The sequence below is a fragment of the Eublepharis macularius genome, chromosome 13 (genome assembly GCF_028583425.1).
Source record: "Eublepharis macularius isolate TG4126 chromosome 13, MPM_Emac_v1.0, whole genome shotgun sequence".
Classification (NCBI taxonomy): domain Eukaryota; kingdom Metazoa; phylum Chordata; class Lepidosauria; order Squamata; family Eublepharidae; genus Eublepharis; species Eublepharis macularius.
The window spans coordinates 18,646,266-18,666,771 of NC_072802.1; the positions used below are offsets into that span (position 1 = coordinate 18,646,266).

At 44.5% G+C, this 20,506-nt stretch overlaps 1 protein-coding gene across 1 annotated transcript in view; it reads right to left on the bottom strand.

The window, feature by feature from the left end:
- Positions 1–20,506, bottom strand: part of BRWD3 (bromodomain and WD repeat domain containing 3) — an 81,024-nt gene that overhangs the window by 47,180 nt on the left and 13,338 nt on the right. Inside the window, exons 5-13 of the mRNA XM_054996038.1 lie at positions 15,930–16,080; positions 15,374–15,472; positions 13,633–13,793; positions 13,017–13,238; positions 12,437–12,537; positions 9,809–9,879; positions 8,422–8,522; positions 4,948–4,988; positions 465–569 (exon numbers count right to left, since the gene is read on the bottom strand). Coding sequence (XP_054852013.1) covers positions 465–569; positions 4,948–4,988; positions 8,422–8,522; positions 9,809–9,879; positions 12,437–12,537; positions 13,017–13,238; positions 13,633–13,793; positions 15,374–15,472; positions 15,930–16,080 — 1,052 coding nt within the window. The remainder of the gene's footprint in view (positions 1–464; positions 570–4,947; positions 4,989–8,421; positions 8,523–9,808; positions 9,880–12,436; positions 12,538–13,016; positions 13,239–13,632; positions 13,794–15,373; positions 15,473–15,929; positions 16,081–20,506) is intronic.

A 20,506-nucleotide genomic window follows, 5' to 3' on the forward strand; every position in this document is an offset into this window, starting at 1 on the left:
CATCAACCTCAGGAGCAACGCTGAGCAAGCTGCACACTGCTTGGCTGCCTTTCCCCTGACTGCACTAGTGTTTTTAAATAAAATTAAGTAGATTGGTCTTTTACTATTTTTCCCAATAGCCTACCCTAAAGTATAGAAGGGTAGAGGCAGCTCATCCAAAGACAGAAAGACTTGCATTTGCTCTAGAAGGGAAGTATGTCTGGTGAATTCTTAATGTGAGGAGTAAGCCCTCTGTAGGGGACATAGGTGCCAAACAGTAAATCACTCGCTGCAGCTCCACAGGCTTTGCCCTCTGTATGTAATACGATGATATAAAAGCCAATCAGAAGGGAGCGCTATCCTACCAAAACCTTCCATGAGAGGCATGTGAGAGGATTTTTATTCAGCAACCTTGAGAGTTATATAAAAGCGACAGGGAGCAAGCTTAAGGCATTCCAATGGCAAATGTTTTCTCTGCCTTTTACCCAGCCATCTTGGTAGCCATATCCAACACTATGTCCTTCCATTCTTGCTGCTGGTATTGCCACACTCTTGCTGTGCCATCTCTGCTTCCACTGACAAACCGCAGCCTGCAGAAAAAAAGGGAGGGAGGAAGTCACACCCATGCAACTCTCAGCCCTTCCTGCCCTCTTCCTGCGTTCAGGACGGGGTTTCCCTGGTGACAGCCAGGCTCACAGCACCCCTCAGTTCCTGCAAAGTAACATCTCCAGCTTTACATTACAAAAAGAAACCTCATCATCGCCTCTTCACCGATATTCAAATATGGAAACACAAGACAAGCAAGCAGGGCTTGCTTGTATGACTGGCTTGTCCACACATGCGTCATCTGATGTGGGAACAGGCTTACCTCAGATGTAAGGCCACAACTTTCCACACATCTCCAAAGCGCAGTGCTTTTTAAGGGAGTTAGTTCACACATTCGCCTAGCAGCAATCAGGTAAAACCCTGACCTGGATGGCCCAGGCTCGCCCAATCTCATCAGATCTCAGAAGCTAAGCAGGGCTGGCCTTAGTTAGTACTTGGATGGGAGGCCGCCAAGGAAGACCAGGGCTACTCGCTACGCAGAGGCAGGCAGCTCTTGCCTGGAAAATCCTAAGGGGTTGCCGTAAGTCGACGGTGAGTTGATGGCACTTTACACACATGCAATCAGCTATAAAGAAATCAAATGATGTACGCATATGCAAGAATCACCCTGAGCGATCTGTTTGTCTCAAATGTTAACACAGGGCTTTTACTAATGCTGGTAAAGTCTGCAGGTGGGATTCATATATGAAAAATAATCACACAAAGCCTGAGCGTACAGCATGGTACTCATTAAATTTCACAGGTATAATTCAGATCATGTCACGTGTGTGCCCAAGCTGCACTTCAAGAGATGGGATAAGGTTTGTAGTGTTGGGCAGAGACACAGCTGGTCTGCTGGGCTTGCACACTCCCTTCATTTCTCTGACCTCCCTTTGCAATCAAGGCATGACCAAAAGCTTCCCGATATGATCAATTCATCATGATTTCGGAATGCAGGCACCTGGGGGAATTGGAGTTTGTTTCTTCCCTGTGCAAACCAGGATTAAAACTAAGGTTTAGGATCCTGGCTTGTGGGGAGCAAATGAATTCCACTTTGCTCTGGCACCAGACATCATGGTGAACTGGAGCTCGATCGGACGTGAAAATTTTGAATCTTACTCTGTGCATGAAGGAAGGTGAGAAAAAAAAGGGGAACACATGAACCGAGCAAACAAATTGTGCTTGTGCCAGACACTGAGAAGCTTCTGTTTAATTTCAGTTGCCTGTGACATCTGAATATAGCCATAGTCAAACACTCAACTTCCAAGTTTTTATTTCAATGGGTTTTATCTGGGCTTTTTTTCAGCAGGAACGCGGTGGAACGGAGTTCTGGCACCTCTTGAAAATGGTCACATGGCCGGTGGCCCCGCCCCCTGATCTCCAGACAGAGGGGAGTTTAGATTGCCCTCCATGCTACATGGGGCGGGGCCACCAGCCATATGACCACTTTCGCCAAGGGCGATTTAAACTTTTAAAAACTCCCCCCTTGTTCCAGCTGACGCAAAGTAATGTCACTGTGCGGTCCTGAGTTCCCCCACTGAGTTCCACCACCTCTTTCCCCAGAAAAAAAGCCCTGGGTTTTACCGTGATAGCACCCCCATCATTTCAAGCTCCCATAAAGCTTATATGCTTATTTGGCCCTGTATTCTCTACAAGAAGCCATGAAATTTTAAGCATAGTCCACTGGGGGAGAAACCAATGGAACAGGAAACACAGTGTCATATAAGGTCAGAATCATACTTCGTGAGAGAACATTAAATCTTTTCCAGGACTCTCAGCAGCGCTTTTGAGTCTCTGCAGTCAGAACACGAAGAGTTTACAATGTTCATGGTCCGATGCAGCACAATACAAATAAGCTACAACATTCATTACATCTGCTTAACAGCTATCAGATGGCCATGGCGTGAATTCAATATCGTACTTCAGACAACCGGCTTTTTTTAAAAAAAAAATTACATCAGCATCTCTCTTGAGAAACATACAATGGAAACGAGAAAAAGAAAAACAAATAGCTGGGTTCTGTTCCCTCTCTCGCTCTAATCCTGCCTATTGAATTGGGGACATGGCAACGACTCCGAGGCATTTCTTTAGCCATGGGCCTGTAAAGATGGTGGTTTTGACCCTGTTCACAGGAGGTCTTTTTCCTATTGTCCAAGCCAAGCCCTTGGTGTGGTTATTGGAACAGCTGGTGCAATTGTGCGGATCCAGCACTGTTGCACAAACCCTGCGAGAGATTTGTTTTTCTTAAAGAGGAAACAACATGCAAATCCCACCCATGAAAGCCAAGGAACAGCCCGGTCACCCCAACATATGCCCACGCATATGGTCACAATGGAAAGGGGGGGGGATTCACATGCTTTGCCTCCTTCTTCAGAGACAGAATGAAAGCTGCCCACAAACTGGTCTCTCTACGCCCTCCCTGCTCCACTCCATCCTGCGTCCTCCACACTTTTCTCCTTCCCGTGACAAGAAGACGTCTGTGCTTGTGTAACCCCTCCTGCCCCATCTCAAATCCTGGTTGATCCAATCATGTCCAGCCTTCATGACTCTGTCCTGAGTTGCTTCTCTTCCTGTCTTATTGGTTGCTTAATGTTTCCAGATTCCTTTTCCTCAGGGATCTGTTCTTCGCTCCTCTGCATGCTGTCACTGGCTAACCTCATCAGACCAAATGGCCTTCAGTACCACCCTATGTGAGGAGGATGCCAGCTCTGCCTCTCTACCCCAGACCTTTCTCCTCCCGCCAATTCTGCAGCATTATCTGCCTTGTATGGTCATGCTGCTTGGATGTCTCATCTCAAACTCACTACATCTATGACTGTAATTCCTAAGGGGTATAATCCATGTCTGAACTTCTAATTTGTTCTCCTAAGTATTCCTCTTGTATTTTCTTTGTTTACCAACATCTTCCCTGCTGACCAGGAACAAAGACTGACTTTATCTTTAAGTCAGGTCCATATTCAATCCACCATCATGTCACTTTTCCATTTACAACACTGCAAAAATGCAGCCCTTCCTTTCCATCTGCTCAATGAAAATTCTTGGTCATTTCCCATCTTGACTGCCGCAATCTTTTCTTCTCCTGGTTGTTGTGGATTTTCCGGGCTGCATAGCCGTGGTCTTGGCATTGTAGTTCCTGACGTTTCGCCAGCAGCTGTGGCTGGCATCTTCAGAGGTGTAGCACCAAAAGACAGAGATCTCTCAGGATACAGTGAAGCCTCCCTCCGTTAGCATTCCACACCCTGGGAAACTCCTACAGGATGACTCAGCCCAACCCCACCCCTCCTGAGTAGATATAAATGACCTGCCAACATCTTTTCCACACTGTGACACTGAGAGATCTCTGTCTTTTGGTGCTACACCTCTGAAGATGCCAGCCACAGCTGCTGGCGAAACGTCAGGAACTACAATGCCAAGACCACGGCAATACAGCCCGGAAAACCCACAACAACCATCGTTCTCCGGCCGTGAAAGCCTTCGACAAGATATTTTCTTCTCTTGCTTGCCATTATCACACATTATACCTCTCAATTCTAGCAAGCATCCTGCTGCTAAGTCAATGATACTCCATATAACATAGGGCAATGAGAACAGAATGAAGAATGAAACTCAACTGCACCATAACTAACGTATCTGCGGGGATCTGCTACAAAGACCAGCTCATCGTTCCTGATGGACTCACTGCACTGAACCTCCGTGTAGACAGAAGAAGCCCAGAAAACTCTCCAAGATGGGCCAACCTGGTAAAAGGAGAGCGTTTCTTTTCTCGAAAAGAGCCAGAAAGCCAATGAGCGGAAAAGAGAGCCACAGGATTCAAAGAAAAGTTGTTCACAGCCCCAGAGACACTCATGACAAGTTGAAGGTTATTTACAGAAACTTGCAGGGAATAAAGTTGGGCAAGTCATCTGGAGCATTGTTAATGCAGGCAGCTCAACACAAGAGGAAATGTAGCTTGGATGCAGAGACAGCTTCATCCACGTACGGAGAAACAGCCAGGAGCAGACTTAGTGCTCTCTAGCGACACAGCAAATGGGAGTGTTGCTGCTCCGTGACGAGATGCTTTTATTCAAGAGCTCACAACTGGGCAGGTGCTTTTTCTTCAAAGTGACTAGCAGCTTCTTTGCTATCTAGTGCGGAATTCTGACAGTAGCGGAACTAAACAGAGCGCCCTGCTTTTATAAGTGCAGGACCAGCAATCCACACAGACAGGAATCTGCTGCTGGAGAATTTTATTGCTTCAGACAAACCCCCTTCCCCAAGTGGAAGCCTGCAGAAAGATGGCTAGTATTTTACAAGATTGCTCTGCAGCGTTACTTTGGGGGAATTTGAAAAAACAGTATGAAAAACATCACCTTGCAGCTGAAGATGTCTAGAACAGGGGCTTACCTGTCTCCGTTGTTGCAGAACTGAACGGCAACGACTTTGTCCTTTAAATTAAAAAAAAAAAAGATTTTTTTGACAATGCTTTACTTTTCAGTTAACCGATTTGCAACTTCCTCCCCATCCCATGTTAGTCTTAACTCTTCCAGACCTCTTAGGTTTCCCTGTGCCCTGCAGAAGGATCGCCGGAGGGCCTGCAGTGGATCCTGGACAGTATGCAAGACCCAAGTCAGCGTTAATTAAACAGATAGAAGAACAGCCCTACTCTGAAACGTCTCTCAAGACCCTCACCTCTCTTATGGCCCGTCACTCTCCGTGGTCAGTGGCAGAACAGCCACACCACTATTTCTTGACATTTTTGAAGTCGTGTGTGTGTGTGTGTGTGTGTGTGTGCGTGCTCACGCACACACATGCTCACATTCAATTTGGGGGGTGGAACTGAAGTATATTCAATATCTATGTCTCATCAGATTTCAATTTGCTTTGTTACTTTAATAAAATAAAGACATCCCAGGGCGGTTAGTTAACATGTAAAATTTCAATGCTTAGTACGTCTGAAAATTATAAAGAAAATTAGTCCTACTCAAGCTGTAATTTGCAAATACACCCTGTGTCAGTGATAAAACAGCAAGGGCTTCGTAAGGTATCTAAGGAAATCTTAATTTGTGCCAGCTGGGAAAGCAGGAAAAAAAGTTAAGATGTAAAATTGGAACCTGCCAAGGCCATAGTAAGAATAAGAATGGGAGAGGGAATTTATCATCTGGACTCAAACACCAGTCCATTTTCCATACAGTCAGCATTATCCAGAAATAATACAAAAACCTGCACCTCCTGCTTACCAAAGGCAACAACGTGATTCGCACACATACCACAAGCAAGAATCCCCATTTCAAATACCTTTCAACATACTGCAAAAACAGCATCTCACCCTGCCAAGCAGACCACAGGATTAAAGGCAGCAAGTAAGCCTGGATACCATATTACACTTTAGAATACCGCTGATGCGCTCACTAAGGAGCCATCTCACAGTTAAACATTATAGTAGCTGACAATAAAGCTGCAGGAAAACCCATAATCATGTTTACACTCAGGGCTTTTTTTCTGGGAAAGGAGGTGGTGGAACTCAGTGGGTTGCCCCCTGGAGAAAATGGTCACATGGCCGGTGCCCCCCCCCCCTGATCTCCAGACAGAGGGGAGTTGAGATTTAGAATCTAAATTCCCCTCTGTCTGGAGATCAGAGGGCGGGGCCACCGGCCATGTGACCATTTTCAAGAGGTGCCAGAACTCTGTTCCACCGCGTTCCAGCTGAAAAAAAGCCCTGTTTACACCTTTTGAAAAGAGAGCATCAAGATTCCGTCTCTAACGAGAATTGGTTTCTGAAAGATCAGTAGCTGCTGATTGTCAACATTCATGTTCCCCGCAATGTGAAAGATTTGCATGGATTGAATCAAGCTTCTCTACTGTTCCTCGTGCATGCCTGTTTCTTCGATTATGTGTACGCCCTTCCAAACACTGACCAGATTCCTTAACAAGCTGCAGAAGCTGGAGTAATGTAACGAAAACAAGGGGATCTAAGCGCTGGGTGTGTCTATCATGCACAGGAATTGGACTTATCTGATACTGAAGCTTGCTTTACATATTTTTACTTATTAGAAAGTATTCTGAGGGACTAAAGGGCAGCAAAAACATTATTTTAAAGTGTTGCCTTAAAAGCAGTAAATGTCATTCGAAAAGAGAAAAATATTTCACAAGGAGACCCCTCCCATTCACTCCAAAATTTCAATTTTTCCACAGGGGGTGGCTATTTCTCCATCCACACTTCTCCAGATTTTTTAAGGCTTCCATGTCTCTTGCTCCTTCCAGATTCCTACCTCAGATCATCAATGTGTTGATTCCCACACAATTTGAGATAATCGTAACAACGGACCACTGCCATGTCACAGTATCAGTACCTATGCTGCTTCTATCCAAAACAAACACATTCTTGCAAAATTCTTTTCAGCAAAACATTTTCAGTAGAAGGAGTAAAGGGCAGCTGTACACAGCAACATTTTTATCTAGAATAAATTTGATTATTTCCAAGTAACATCTTTAGATTTGCTACAGCCAAAACAAGAAGAAGCCTGCGGCATATTCAATATTAATAAATATACTGAAACAGAAGCTTTTGTGAGGAAAAACTCAAAAGGGGTTCATAAAAGCTTACCCCCAGAATCAAATTAACACCCTTTAAGGTGCTACAAGACTTGCATGTGTAATGAAGCTGCCATCTCCACTGAGGAAAACAAAGATGCCTGTACAAGAGTTTAGGTCGGGGGGGGGGGGGGAGTGGCTATATACATACAAAGAATTAAACCTGAGCAGCCTTTTTAAAAAGATGATGAACTTCAGTATGCAGGGTTGGATTAACACTGGGGAAGACCAGTGGATGACCTCTGGCTGTTGTGAAAATGTGTGTGTGCGTGTTCCAGAGGTCATTTGGTGGGTTATTTCCCATGCACGAGCAGGTCATGATGACCCCAGTTTGTCAGTGTTTTTTGTGAAACTTGTTTTGCTCCATTTTCATTTTTGATGCCGCTTTTTTCGCGCAATTATCTACCGTGTCAATGCATCCAGAGGCTTTTTTTCACTTCAGAAGAGCCCTCCCACCAATCTTCAACCCCTCCTCTTGCCATTACCCCTCCTACCTCCAGATGCATACGTCTGGCTTGCATGTGCAATCGTATAACCCCCTCCCCCCCTTTTTAAACTTTTAAAAACAGTCCTTGCGCTATTACGATAAAGGGAATCATACTGCAGTGCTTGCAACATTGGGTCACTTAGCAATCAGATTGTCAATTACAACAGGCCCTAGTAGCACTCCTCCCTCCCCGCGTGCCTCTCCCAATGGCATCAGTCGAAAGGGGGTTCAGGGAAGATATCCTCTTCCTCTGGCCCTTTGGCCACCGCTTAGCTTGTGCAAGGCCCTGCGGAGGCGGCGGGGAGCCCCACCCCTGGCTGCTGCAGGACCATGGGAGGGCCTTGTCGTCGTGCTGAGCCTTTCCGTGTCTCTGGAAGCCCGAGGAGAAAGCAGGGAGGCAAACTGTTTTGCCCCCAACTCGCTTCTTATCCCTGCGTACTACGCCTGCATGGGGATAAGGAGTGAGTGGTCAGTTTGCCTTTTATTTAGGATATGGAATCGTGCGACTGTGCTACTCTACTGAGTGCATATTTATGAAACACTTTTGCATTTAAAACTCTGAGTGGGAAATCAATGGTAGAGAATGCTGTACTATGCAGGCTCAGTTTCGGGACAATAGTATAGCACAATCCCGCATGTGCTCAAAAAAAAAGGGGGGGGAGTTGGGTGGGAATGCGCCAATGTCATTTGTGACACACAGAGAGAGGGGGGGTACGCCATTTAAGCTCTTTGGAGGAAGGATTAAAATAATATTTTATAAATAAATAAATAAATAACAATGTTTCCAGTTTTCTTCTTACCGTATGAGATTCTAACTCTGCAATTTTCTCTGGAGATTCAGAGCCCAGGTAATATATTCTTATCACATGGTCAGTGCTCCCTGTTGCAATAAACATGCCACCTAAAGAAGGGGAAAGGGGATAAGCAAGCAAGCAACTTTAAAACTTTTAATTTAGTGAGAATTATGCTGTTTGTAAAGCATTTTCCCTTCTGGAAAAGCTGGACCTTGTGAGAACTTTTACTTTTCAGATGGACCTTTCAGGTTTAAAAAGTGGCAATGTCTCTAATCAAACTTATTGGCCTGTGAAATCAGCATTACCTGGAGCTATGCAGATGTGAACCCTAATCGGCAGTCTGAATCAGAGACTGCTGGGAACATAACAACGGGTGACATACATATCTTGGGAATGGCCCTTTAAGAATTTCCATCTTAAGGTTTTTAGCTGGCTTCTAGATTTTAAAGACTTTTACTGAAAAGGAAGTGTTACTACTGCTTTTTAGATACGCTGTTTTATTCTTAGCAGAGAGAAATTTATCACACTAGTTCTATCTTTGAAGTTTCAGAGGAAATATCCAGCCATAAAGATCTCAACAAGGAATCTACACAGAAAGCAAACCTGATAGCTGAAAATAGATTTATTTACAAAATTTATAATGCACCTTTCCATTCTCATCAAGGCCACCTAGATGGCTGAAAGATTAAAAACATACATAATAAAATAACACACCTTAAAACCATTAAAACAAAACAAAAAGACATCATTGAAACAATTAAAACTAAAGTTAAAATACACATACAAAAACATAAAATACAGGGCATGAAGGAGGGATCACTGAAGGAGGCGTACCAGATGAAACAAAAATGTCTTCACGTACTGCCAGAAGGCAATGACAGAGAGAGACAGAGAAATCTCTCTCGGGAGAGAGTTCCAGGGTTTTGGTGCCATGACTGAGAAGGCCCTCCTCTCCTGGGATGCCAGCTGCACAATCCTAAAAGGCAGAAACCCCTGAAGCAGAACATTGGAAGAAGACCATACTGGTTGGGTAGGTTCATAAGGGAGTAGGCAGTCCTTCTCTCTTTATCAGGTATGCTGGTCCCAAGCCACTCAATAACAAAGATTTAAGACCTACATGAGGACAGACTGCCCTGCTCCCCTATCACCTTTTCTAAAAGCAATCAAGTGAGTGAAGTTTCCTGTCTTCCAATAACTTACCACGTATTTTTATCAATTAATACTGGCTCTGCTTAGAAACTGTTGCAACTCTGGCATGTTCCCAGAAAATACAGGTGTTTGCTGTTTTTCAAAATCACTGTTTAGCTCTTATAAAAACATGAAAAGATCTTTCGTACATAAGCAACGTTCATAACCCTTAGGTAATTTTTGTTCCTGAAGAACATGTACATACCCGAGCTGAAAGATGAACAAGATATCTGAACGCCAGGTCTTGATCTCTCAGTAAATTTAACTGGCCGATCCCTGAAATAATATGTAGCCAAAAGGTACAAGGTTTAGTGCATCCAAAGAAACAATTCGTATTTGTAGAAGCTGCAGCCTATAGTAGAATGCATCCGCAGTTCCTAATGCGCTAGGAAAGTCACCCCCTTAAAAGATCATCTTGCAGAAGAAAAGTTGACAACATGCCCTTAATTTGCACCAGTCAATAAAAAACTAAGCCAGCTGGAAATAGTGTCTGCAGCAACCAGAACCCCCAGTTACGATCCATAGTATTTGTGTCCAGGGCTTTTTTTCTGGGAAAAGAGGTGGTGGAACTCAGTGGGTTGCTCTCAGAGAAAATAGTCACATGGCTGGTGGCCCCGCCCCCTGATCTCCAGACAGAGGGGAGTTGAGATGGCCCTCCGCGCTGCTGAGCGGCACGGAGGGCAATCTCAACTCCCCTCTGACTGGAGATCAAGGGGCGGAGCCACCAGCCATGTGACCATTTTCAAGAGGTTCCGGAACTCCGTTCCCCCGCGTTCCCCCTGAAAAAAAGCCCTGTTTGTGTCTATGAATTCCTTACAGAAGCCACAAACTGCTGAATTCAGATATTGAAAACCAGGAAATTACAGCTTGCAAAACAGAAGGAACAGCAGCACTCTCCAGTTCACAGATCTACAGCTTGTACTAAACACAAAAGCGAAACTGCTAATAAAAAAAGTCACAAGATGCTTCAGAGAGAACTGCCAGCAAACTCCATCAACTGCCTCAGTCGGATTAGCCACCACCTCTTCCCGTTCGCCTGCAAGGATCTCAAGCAAAAATCTTCCGGTTTAACAAAAGCCCTAAGCAAAAGTCCTGCTTTTAAGATAAGGACATCCCATTCGCTGTCTGAATGAGGACTCATTCAAACGTTAAGTAAACTTGCATGTTGGCCTGAATTAAACAGGAGTCCTGTAGCGCCTCAAAAGTTAACAACATTTAACATTTAAGGTTAACAACATTTATTACAAAATCAGTATTTGGGAGTCAAAGCTGGCTTCATCAAATGTATGGAACATATATTCAGCGGACTGATGTACACTACATGTATTTAATCAAGCAGCCTCTGACTCACAGAAACTGATGCTCAAATAAATTTTGTTAGTCTTTAAGATCTGTTGCTTATGACTCAAGTTGTAAAAACAGTAAGAAGTAAAGTCTTTAAGGTTCACTGCAACCTTTAATTCTGCTGCAACAGAGTAACACAGCTGCCTCTCTGGAATTATGAAGAGAGCTGGATTATCTTGTTGGGCCCTACCACAGGACTACTTCTTTCTCCATATAATGCTTCATTGGTGAGATGACTGTTAGGAGTTACTTTTGGAAAGGAGATTACCACTCAGTAGTAGGGTGTGCATCTGAAAAGATTCGGGTTTCCCACTTCAGGTTTACCCGAAGTGGGGGAAAAAATGTGGAAATACCATTCCGAACCGGCAAGCCGCTTCGGAATTATGGTATTTACTTGCTTCGGTATGCTCCATAAATATTTGGAGCATAATGAAGTGAGGGGGAGCAATTCCCCCACCTTCTACTCCCCCAGGGCAACACCTACACCCTCCACCCCCACCCACTTACCTCGCCGGAGGGAGAGGGGGAGGGTGATCAGCTGCGTGGCGGGCTGCCATAGCAGCGGCAGTGGCAGCAGCATGCACGGCAGCGTGAGGCTGTGACGGCTTGGAGCCAGATGGCTCCTCTGCTGCTGCACTGCCTCCTGAGAGTGCAGGGCGGTAGGGAAGGCCAGAGCCACCGCTTCCAGCCCTTCCTGCACCTCAAATGGCCACAGCGCCGCAGTGGCCGGGGCAGGAAGGGCTTTCTCCGCCTCCTCCACCACTCTGCGGCCCCACGGGTGGTGGGGAGGGCCGGAGCCACCGCTGCCGCTGCAAAGGAAGTGGGGGTGAGTAGGGGGCTGGGGTGATGTTTAAAGGGCCCTGCCACTGCTTGCAGGCAGCAGTGGAGCCCTTTAAACTCAGCCCCAAAGCTTTCCAAAGCATTACGAGTGCTTTGGAAAGCTTTGATTCGGAAATCCCAAATCTTTACAGATCGAGTCCGATTCGGACATTTTTTCCTAATTGGATTCCCAAACCGCATATGCCTACTCAGTAGTAGACCTCCAACAAAGACCAAGGTTGCAGAGGCAGGCAATGGCAAACCATCTCTGTTTATCTCTTGCCATGAAAACCCCAACAGGGGTCGCCATAAGTCAGCTATGACTTGAGGGCATTCTCCGCCACCACTAACCTCAACTTGGAGACTTGCTGCCAACTGCACTAAAGAGAAGGGGCTGAAATGGATCAATGTTCTCCCTGTAACAGGCAATTTCAATTACAGTGCCACTGCTCCCATGATCTCCATACAAATTCTTAAATTTCAAGATAAAGGGAGGAGAAGGTGCTCTCATAGTTTCCCCACTCAAAAACTAACATCTGTAAGGCCTTCTTCCTTTCCCAAGCTTATCTCATCCATCTCTTTGTTTTAGGCACTACAGTGACTCAAAAATCGTTAAAATAAGTTGACCTAAGAGGGAGGATGAATGTAGCATCTACAAGAAGATACCTACTTAAATTTCATTGTGTTCAAATGCCATTGCCAGAAGCAGATAGTTCCGTCAGCACCAGTAGAAGTGAGGTATCGAGTTGTTCCTTTTCTGGCTGGAGAAAACTAAAAACAAAGCAAAACCAAAAATTGTAAGCCACATGATTTTCTCAAACTGTTATAGAATAGATGCAGAGGAGTTAGCCGTGTTAGTCTGTGGTAGCAAAATCAAAAAGAGTCCAGTAGCACCTTTAAGACTAACCAATTTTATTGTAGCATAAGCTTTCGAGAATCAAGTTCTCTTCGTCAGATGCCTGATACAGAGACTGGTCAAACACAGAAGAGCAGGAGAGGGAAGAGGCAATTAGGGGGGGCCTGCTGTGGATTTGCCACATGATCGGCGATCAAGCAGGGTTTGAGGCAGGCCTTTCCTAGATGCCTCTGGCCGTGATAAAAACACATCAGGAAACTTATAGCTCACTGGAAGGAGTTTTCAATCATTTCTTTCCCAAGGGATGGACCTAACATGTGACCGCACAGATTCAGTTCTGCGTCTTGCAGCAAATCAGTTACAAAAACCAAGGAATGCCAGTTGTCCACCTTACCTGTATGGAAGTAATGGAAGCTGAGTGGCCCAGCAGCACCGCAACAGGAGCACAAGTTCGAAGACACCAGACTCTGACTACCTTGTCACAGCTGCCTGCAGCAAGTAGCGTGTTTTCATAGCTAACAGCCATGTCAGAAATTTCAGCCGAATGGCCTCGGAGTGTTGAGAGCAGACGCCCATCGTCCGTAGCCCAGATTTTTACCAAGCAATCATCAGAGCCCTAATGATTCATAAAAAAAAAATGCATGGTCCAAGGGGTAACAACAAGCAGAAGGGGGTTGAAAGGTGAGGTATAAATGTCCTTAGCAAATAAATAAATGTTACCAATTGCAATATATATGATCCTGAAAAACACAGGAGGGGATTTGCTCATACAGGGCTAGCAGCTTCTACAGCATGCCCTTTCAAATTATTTTTCAAGTATCCGAGAAAAAACAAAAGACAGTGCCATCCTAAACAGAGTTGCACCTTTCTAAACACAGTGACTTCAATGGACATAAAAAGGTGTGACTTTGCTTATGATGGCACACAGAATGGCACATTCCTTCTTCTCTTTTTTTTCTAGTAGGAAACATACTTGGGGCATTCCAAGAGCAAAACCCAAGCCAACTCACCGTGAAAATTCGCCGCCCGCTCCGATCAAATGCAACACAATACACAGATGATAAGTGTCCCAAAATCCTCTTGTGCATCTTGATGTGCTGATAGAAGGATGTTGGGAACAAATGGCCAAAGCGCCCATATCCAGTTACATGCCTGGCACAGATGAGACTTACTAGAAGAGGGGGAAAACACACGTAGTTAACCTTCTGAATTTGACTAACTTGAGCCCAACCCATGTTAACAGTTTGATCCTTTCTACCACTGTGGACATTGTAGCTGAATCAAAGGCTCGTCTAGCAACACCTTCACATTCGAAGCACCTGTGACCAACTTGCTACTATTTGAAAGGGAGAAAATACCTACCGTCCTCTCAGCATCCTTGGGAACATGTCTGCCAACTGTAAACACCTAGGCGGAGCTTCTATTTCCCTCCCTGTTGAAGGCCTGTAAACTTAGGAGTGGCCAGGGGCTCCTTCAGCAAGGGACAGATATAAGGTGCATCTCTGCCAAGCTGCGCTTATTCCCCTTCCTGCTGCAAGTATATAAGCCTGGGTATGGCCAAAGGCATGAGACAAGAACCAAAGAGGTCCTAGCCTTTGTCTCGCAGCCTGAGGCCACGAGACCCAGAATCAGCCAAGATGTTGTTAGTGTACTGCTGGTTGGTCCTATTTATTTATATTGTAATTTTAATCTACGTAGATTGTCTGGTTTGTTAAACTATATTTTGTTATTTTTGTATGCCACTTTGTGTCACCATTGGGGAGAAAAGCAGGGTAAAATTGTTGGAAAAGAAAATATAATGTAGCAGTTGGCTGGCCAAAAGAATATGCCAGCAGTTCAAACTTGAAAATCGCTCTGGAGGCTCCTGGGCTGGGTGCAAGCTTCCTCGCCCACACAGAGGCCCGTGTCCAGTGCTTCTGAACCTTGTAAGGGCTGTAACAGAGTGCTTGGAGCACTGCCAGCACTGCCAGCACTGCAGAGTTCCTCTGCACCAGCACTGCAAGCCTTGACTGCTTTGCTGCAGCTGAAAGTAACGGAGCATCGGACTGGATTCTAAACTACAAGTGTGGGCTTGAGCTTTGACCCACCTGCTATTTCAATCTAACCGTCTAAGGTTTTCGTTGATTTTATAAACATGCTTTTCTGCCATGTTTTTCCAGATTTTGTTCAGCCATGCTTCCCAGATTTCACTCAGTCATTGTTAGACTACATAAGTCACATCTACTAATGCATACCTGAAATTGTATCACCTCTCTTATTTCTAAACCATTATTTATTTTCTCCTTTTTTGGCTTCCCACAGTCAGGAAGTATTTATTACTCTCTTCAGACGGTCTTTGCAAGGGTTTCCTCCCCATGTTCATTAGGGCACTGAAGAACAGTTCAACCAGACACAGAATTGTTGGGCAGCATGGAGAGATGATTTAATCAATGTGCTTTGTTCACGTTTGCAATTGAACTTGCTGCCATACTCGTGGATGGGCAAGAATCTGCAGGGAAGACGAGCAACGCTGGGGGATGACAGGCCAGCCTCGCAACAGGGGACTTGGGCTCCGTGACTTTTTGGGTCCTTCCCAATTTTTCATCCTACAAAGCTGATTCTGTCGTAAGTGTGTGTTTGAGAGTGTTTGCTACTCAAGGACAGGAACACAGTGGAGGAAATGATAACCCTCTTTCTTCTTCCCATGAAATCTCAGACTAGTTTCCAGTTGCTGATGCATAAACTTTGGATTTTCAGCAAGTTGATCCTTACCCACGTTTGGTGGTTTCCCATAGTTCACAGGTAGTTCGGGAGGCCGGCCTCTGTGCAGAGCTGCAAATGCCGAGCCCTTCCATGCCGTGTGTCTGCAGTCTATGTGAAAAAGATTCATAGCAGGTCACAAGACTAAGCTACAGTGGTGGGCTCGGCCACCAACCTGGCTTCTCTTGCCAGAACTAGACACATCAAAAACTATGAATGTCAGCTCTTTTCAACCCATCCCTTCCCAATCTACAAAGATTCTTTGGCTATTAAAAAAGCAAGAAATGAAACCCCCAAGCTCTTGCTGTAAAACATTGCTTGCTTTTTCAAAGACTGTCTCAACACTGAAAGTGAATGTACAGTTCTTTCTGCTTGTTTGTCCAGTGTTTACAAAAATAACAAGAGCAATGGAGTTTTAACGTACTTATATTTATGTACAAGAAATTATTTGTTTTATGCACTGTTTGCTTTTATACTATGCAATATTTTGTAGGCCATTGTAACAAACTGCATATGGTGGGCTGTTGATTTTAAAATCCGTAACTTTTATATGTGACCCGCATCTCACCTTTCGCTGCCCTCAGCAAGGACTGCCGCCCCACTCCCAGTAAAGTCTGCACCCCAAGTACGCTCTGTGGGATCTCCTTGTCCAACAAAGGTCCAATCCGCTCGCAGATTTTGAGAAGGTAGTCCGGAGGGATGTGTGCATTAGCTGCCACCTAAATTTGAAACGCAGACAGGCACTTTTTAAACCTTTTCTTCTGAGGCTGGGAGGAAATACTGGTTTCCTTTACACTTCAGTACTTTTCATTTATTTCTTATATTTATATCCTATACTCCTCCTATTATGAAACTCAAGGTGGCATACAGAAGGTTCCCAGGGCATACAGGCCAAAGCCTTCCTTGGATGCTGCCGCTGGTGTTCTCTTTAGTCACCATGGCTAGTAGCCACTGACGGCTCTGTCCCCCATCAAATTCCCTCTTAAAGCCATCTGGGCTCATGGTCATCACTCTGTCCAACGGCAATGAATTCTATACATCAATTACTTGTCAAGTAAACAATTTCCTTTTTTCCGCCCTATATTGACTTCCCATCAACTTCAATTTTTACCCCTGAGTTCTACTATTATGGAGAGCAGAAAAAGCTCCCTCTGTCTACTTTCTCCACTCTATACATATTATAAACCCCTATGCCCCCATTAGCTGTCTTTTTTTCTAAACCAAAAAATCCCACTCTCTCCTGTTTTCCCTCGTAGGAAACCCCGTGGTCATCTTTTTGAGGTACAGAGACCAGACCTGTACATATTACTCCAAAAGAGACCATACTGTTGCTCTATAAAAGGACATGACAGTTATCAGTCATTTTATTTTCAATTCCTTTCCTAATAATCCTCATCACGGAGCTTGGTTTTTCACTGCTGCTGTACACCGACTCGACATTTTATCAAACTGTCCACTATAACCCCAAGATTTCTTTCCGCAGTCTTGGCTAGTTCAGACCCCATCAGTGGATATGTAAAGTTGGAATTTTTTTCGTACCAGTGGGCTTCACCTTACACTTAGTGATCTTCAGGTTCATAGGGCTATAGTTTGGGGCAGGGTTTTTTTTCTGGGAAAAGAGGTGGTGGAACTCAGTGGGTTGACCTCGGAGAAAATGGTCACATGGCCGGTGGCCCCGCCCCCTGATCTCCAGACAGAGGGGAGTTTAGATTGCCCTCTATGCCGCTGAGCGGTGCAGAGGGCAATCCAAACTCCCCTCTGTCTGGAGATCAGGGGGCAGGGCCACCAGCCATGTGACCATTTTCAAGAGGTTCCGGAACTCCATTCCCCCGTGTTCCTGCTGGAAAAAGCCCTGGTTTGGGGTAAATAAGATCATCACCTCAGTTCAGAAAACTGGTATATCACAACACAACTCTGGCAAGTAAAGGCCTCCTGAATGCAAATCTCTCTCTCTCTCTCTCTCTCTCTCTCTCTCACTCTCAAGACTTCTACAAGCGATCACTTGGTCAGAGCAAAAGACTAAAGCACTGACGTTCTTGGCGGCATCATGGACAGGTGCAAAGAGGCTCATTTTCTTACTTTCTTGCACCCAGGAAAAGAGAATACTGGCCTTCCGTTTTCATTTAGTTTTCCCTCTGGACCTGGGCCTCACAGGGCATTTCTAAAATGGCCCTGTTCAATATTTTACAAGTGTATCAATACTTAGGGTATGAATGCAAAAAATCTGTATTAAACAGGCATGCTTGCTAAGCAATGACAGGGAAAAAAAGCATTGAGAAGGGGCTCAAAGCCATTTGGATCAGGTGGGCAAGATAGGTATTTTACACATCAGTTTCCTAAGTGCTTAACTTGCCATTGTTGTTCAAATGTTTCAATAAAAACAAACTTAAGTTTGTAACTTACAAATCACAAAAAAAAGAAGCAGCTCAATTCCTATAGTGCTGTGAACAGCAGTGCACGCACAGCCAGTTTCAGAAGAAGAAAAAGTTTCCAGTTCTAGAACATCTCTGACTAGGGCTCATTTTAAGGTTTGCACAAGCCATAATATGAATCCAAATTAAATGTAAGTTTAAAGTTCTAAAATGAAGGGGAAGGGTCATGGCTCATTGGCTTTGCATGCAAAAGACTCCCGGGTCAACCCCTGGCATCTCCAGTTAAGGCAATGTGAAGGAGTTCAGTCCAAGATCCTGGAGAGCCGCTCTCAGTCTAAACAGACAGGACTGCCCTTGACAGATCAATTGTCTGACTCAGTATAAGGCACTATCACACATGTGTGCATTCAACTCAGAACAGGTAAAAGCATGGATTTTCACATCTCATTTACTCAGCACTTCAGAGTCCCTGTAGTTTTGCCCATCATAAATTGCAAAGCTTGGGTTCCAATTCAGGCCTTCCAAAATATCATAAACCAAGCTTTTCCAATCTGACACCATGCCACACCATAGTTAAACTTCCTGAAACATGCCAGTTCACTTCTTCAGATACCAAGTGAGCTGTGACTCATGAAAGCTCATACCCTACCACAAATTTCGTTAGACTTTTAGGCGCTACTGGACTCTTTCTTTTCTACTGCTACAGACAACTAACCCGGCTACCCATCTTGATCTTCCTGAAACATGCTTTTGATATGATGTCTAGAGGCTTTATTAGGAGAGCAGATGGCACAACTCACAGAGAAGCCAGCATGGCATGAGTATTGGACTAGGAACTGGGCAACCTGGGTTCAAATCCCCACTCTGCCATGGAAGCTTATGGGGTGGCATTGGGCTCATCACTCTCTCTGAGCCTAACCTATCCCACAGGGTTGTTGTAAGGATAAAGGGGAGAAAGAAAGAACAATTTTGGGAGATGTTTTGAGTCCCCTCTGAGAAGAAAAGTTAATAGAAGAGAGTTGGAACATCTGCCCTCTCACCTAATCTGCCTCCTCCCCAGCTTCATTCTCTCCCTACCCACCAACTTTAAGAAGGGTTAATTGTTATATCAGCAACGATGTTAATGCTAACCAGAATTCTCTCTTTTAACTAGATGTTAAACTAGACATTAAAGAAAGTGGTATCTGTGTGTTTTTTAAAAAAAACCTTTACTAATTCTACAAACCGCTATCATGAGTTTCAGTGGATGCAGTACACAGCTACTCCACGTCCAGAGCCAGTAAACGTCTGAATACCAGTGCCAGGAGACAACCGTGGGGCCCTGGCCTCTATGCTCTGCTGCTGGCCCTTCGGAGTAACTAGTGGGTCACTGTGTGACACCGGATGATGGACTAGATGGACCAGCAGTCTGAACGAGCCAGGCTCTTCTTGCGTAATCCTAGATGGCTTTTCTAGCAACCTTGGCATCAGCAAGTTCCATTCCTATTCAAACTATGAAGTTTTATTTACTTACTTCATTTATACCCCACCTTTCTTCTCAATGGAGGCCCAAAGCAGCTTCCTTTATTCTGCTCTCCTCCACAGTTTATCCTCACAACAACCCTGTGAGGCAGGTTAGGCTAAGCGTGTGCCACTGGCTCAAGGATCCCCAATGGGTTTCCATGGCAGAGTGGGGATTCGAACTTGGGTCTCCCAGGTTTTAGTCCAACACCCTGACCACTGGTTCTCACAAAGCAATCAGAGAGACAGAAAATATATTTATTGTCTACCAGTAACCCCAAGTTTATAAGCCCTCTGTTCCCTTACCAAGGTACGTGGAGCAGATGCAAAGCGGGAAAACTAATTGCTACTAATGATCAAGAATCTGGTTTGTCTAAGTTTGTTTCACATGTAAATGTTATGCTTATCTATTTAATACATTCAATGTTCAAGGCATTTCACAAATATTGAGAAAAGCCACAGATATACACTGACACACAATAACAAGCTTCTAACATCCTCTAATGCAAATGCAACAGAAAAAAACATAGCGCCCCCCCCCCCCAAAACAAAATTCAGCAGGTTTCTCACAACTATTCAATTAAAAGCCAGTTTTTTTTAAAAAAAGAAGCATCTTGTACTCCCTATCAAAATTTAAAAGTGAACTAGCTGTTCTAACTTCCTTTGCAAGGAGGTTCCAAACATTCTCATTCTGCATCTTTTTGACTTTACATAGTAGAAAGATGGCAGTGAATTTTAATTGATTAGTGGGCTCATATGGAAAGAGGGGTTTTTTTGCTATGTGGGTCCCAGGCTGTGATGGACCCATTTAACACCAGCATGTCTGGAAGTTAACTGGTGCAAACAAATAATGAATACATTGCATACAGTTACGCTAACTCACCGGACAAAAGGTGCGTAGCTGCATTCTGCACTAATTGAAGCTTCTGAGTTATCCACTAAAGCAGACTTCCATAAAGTGTGTTACAGTGACTAAGTCTGTAAATTTCTGAAACATGGATCAATGGTGCGAGGTCAGATATATTTATCAGGAAGGAAAGTCTATGTACAAAGAGGCAGGTGGAAAAGCGCACTCCTGCTCACCAACTTGTTTCTATTATATTTTTATCCAGTCCTTCCTTCAAGGATCTCTGGGTACTGCACATGGCCCTCTTCTCTTCCATTTTAACATAGCAACAAACTTTAGAGATAGATTATTAGAAGGAAACTATGAGTCTCTCATAGTCTCATGAGACATCTTACACCGGGACGCTCAAATGTAGGGAGATGCAAT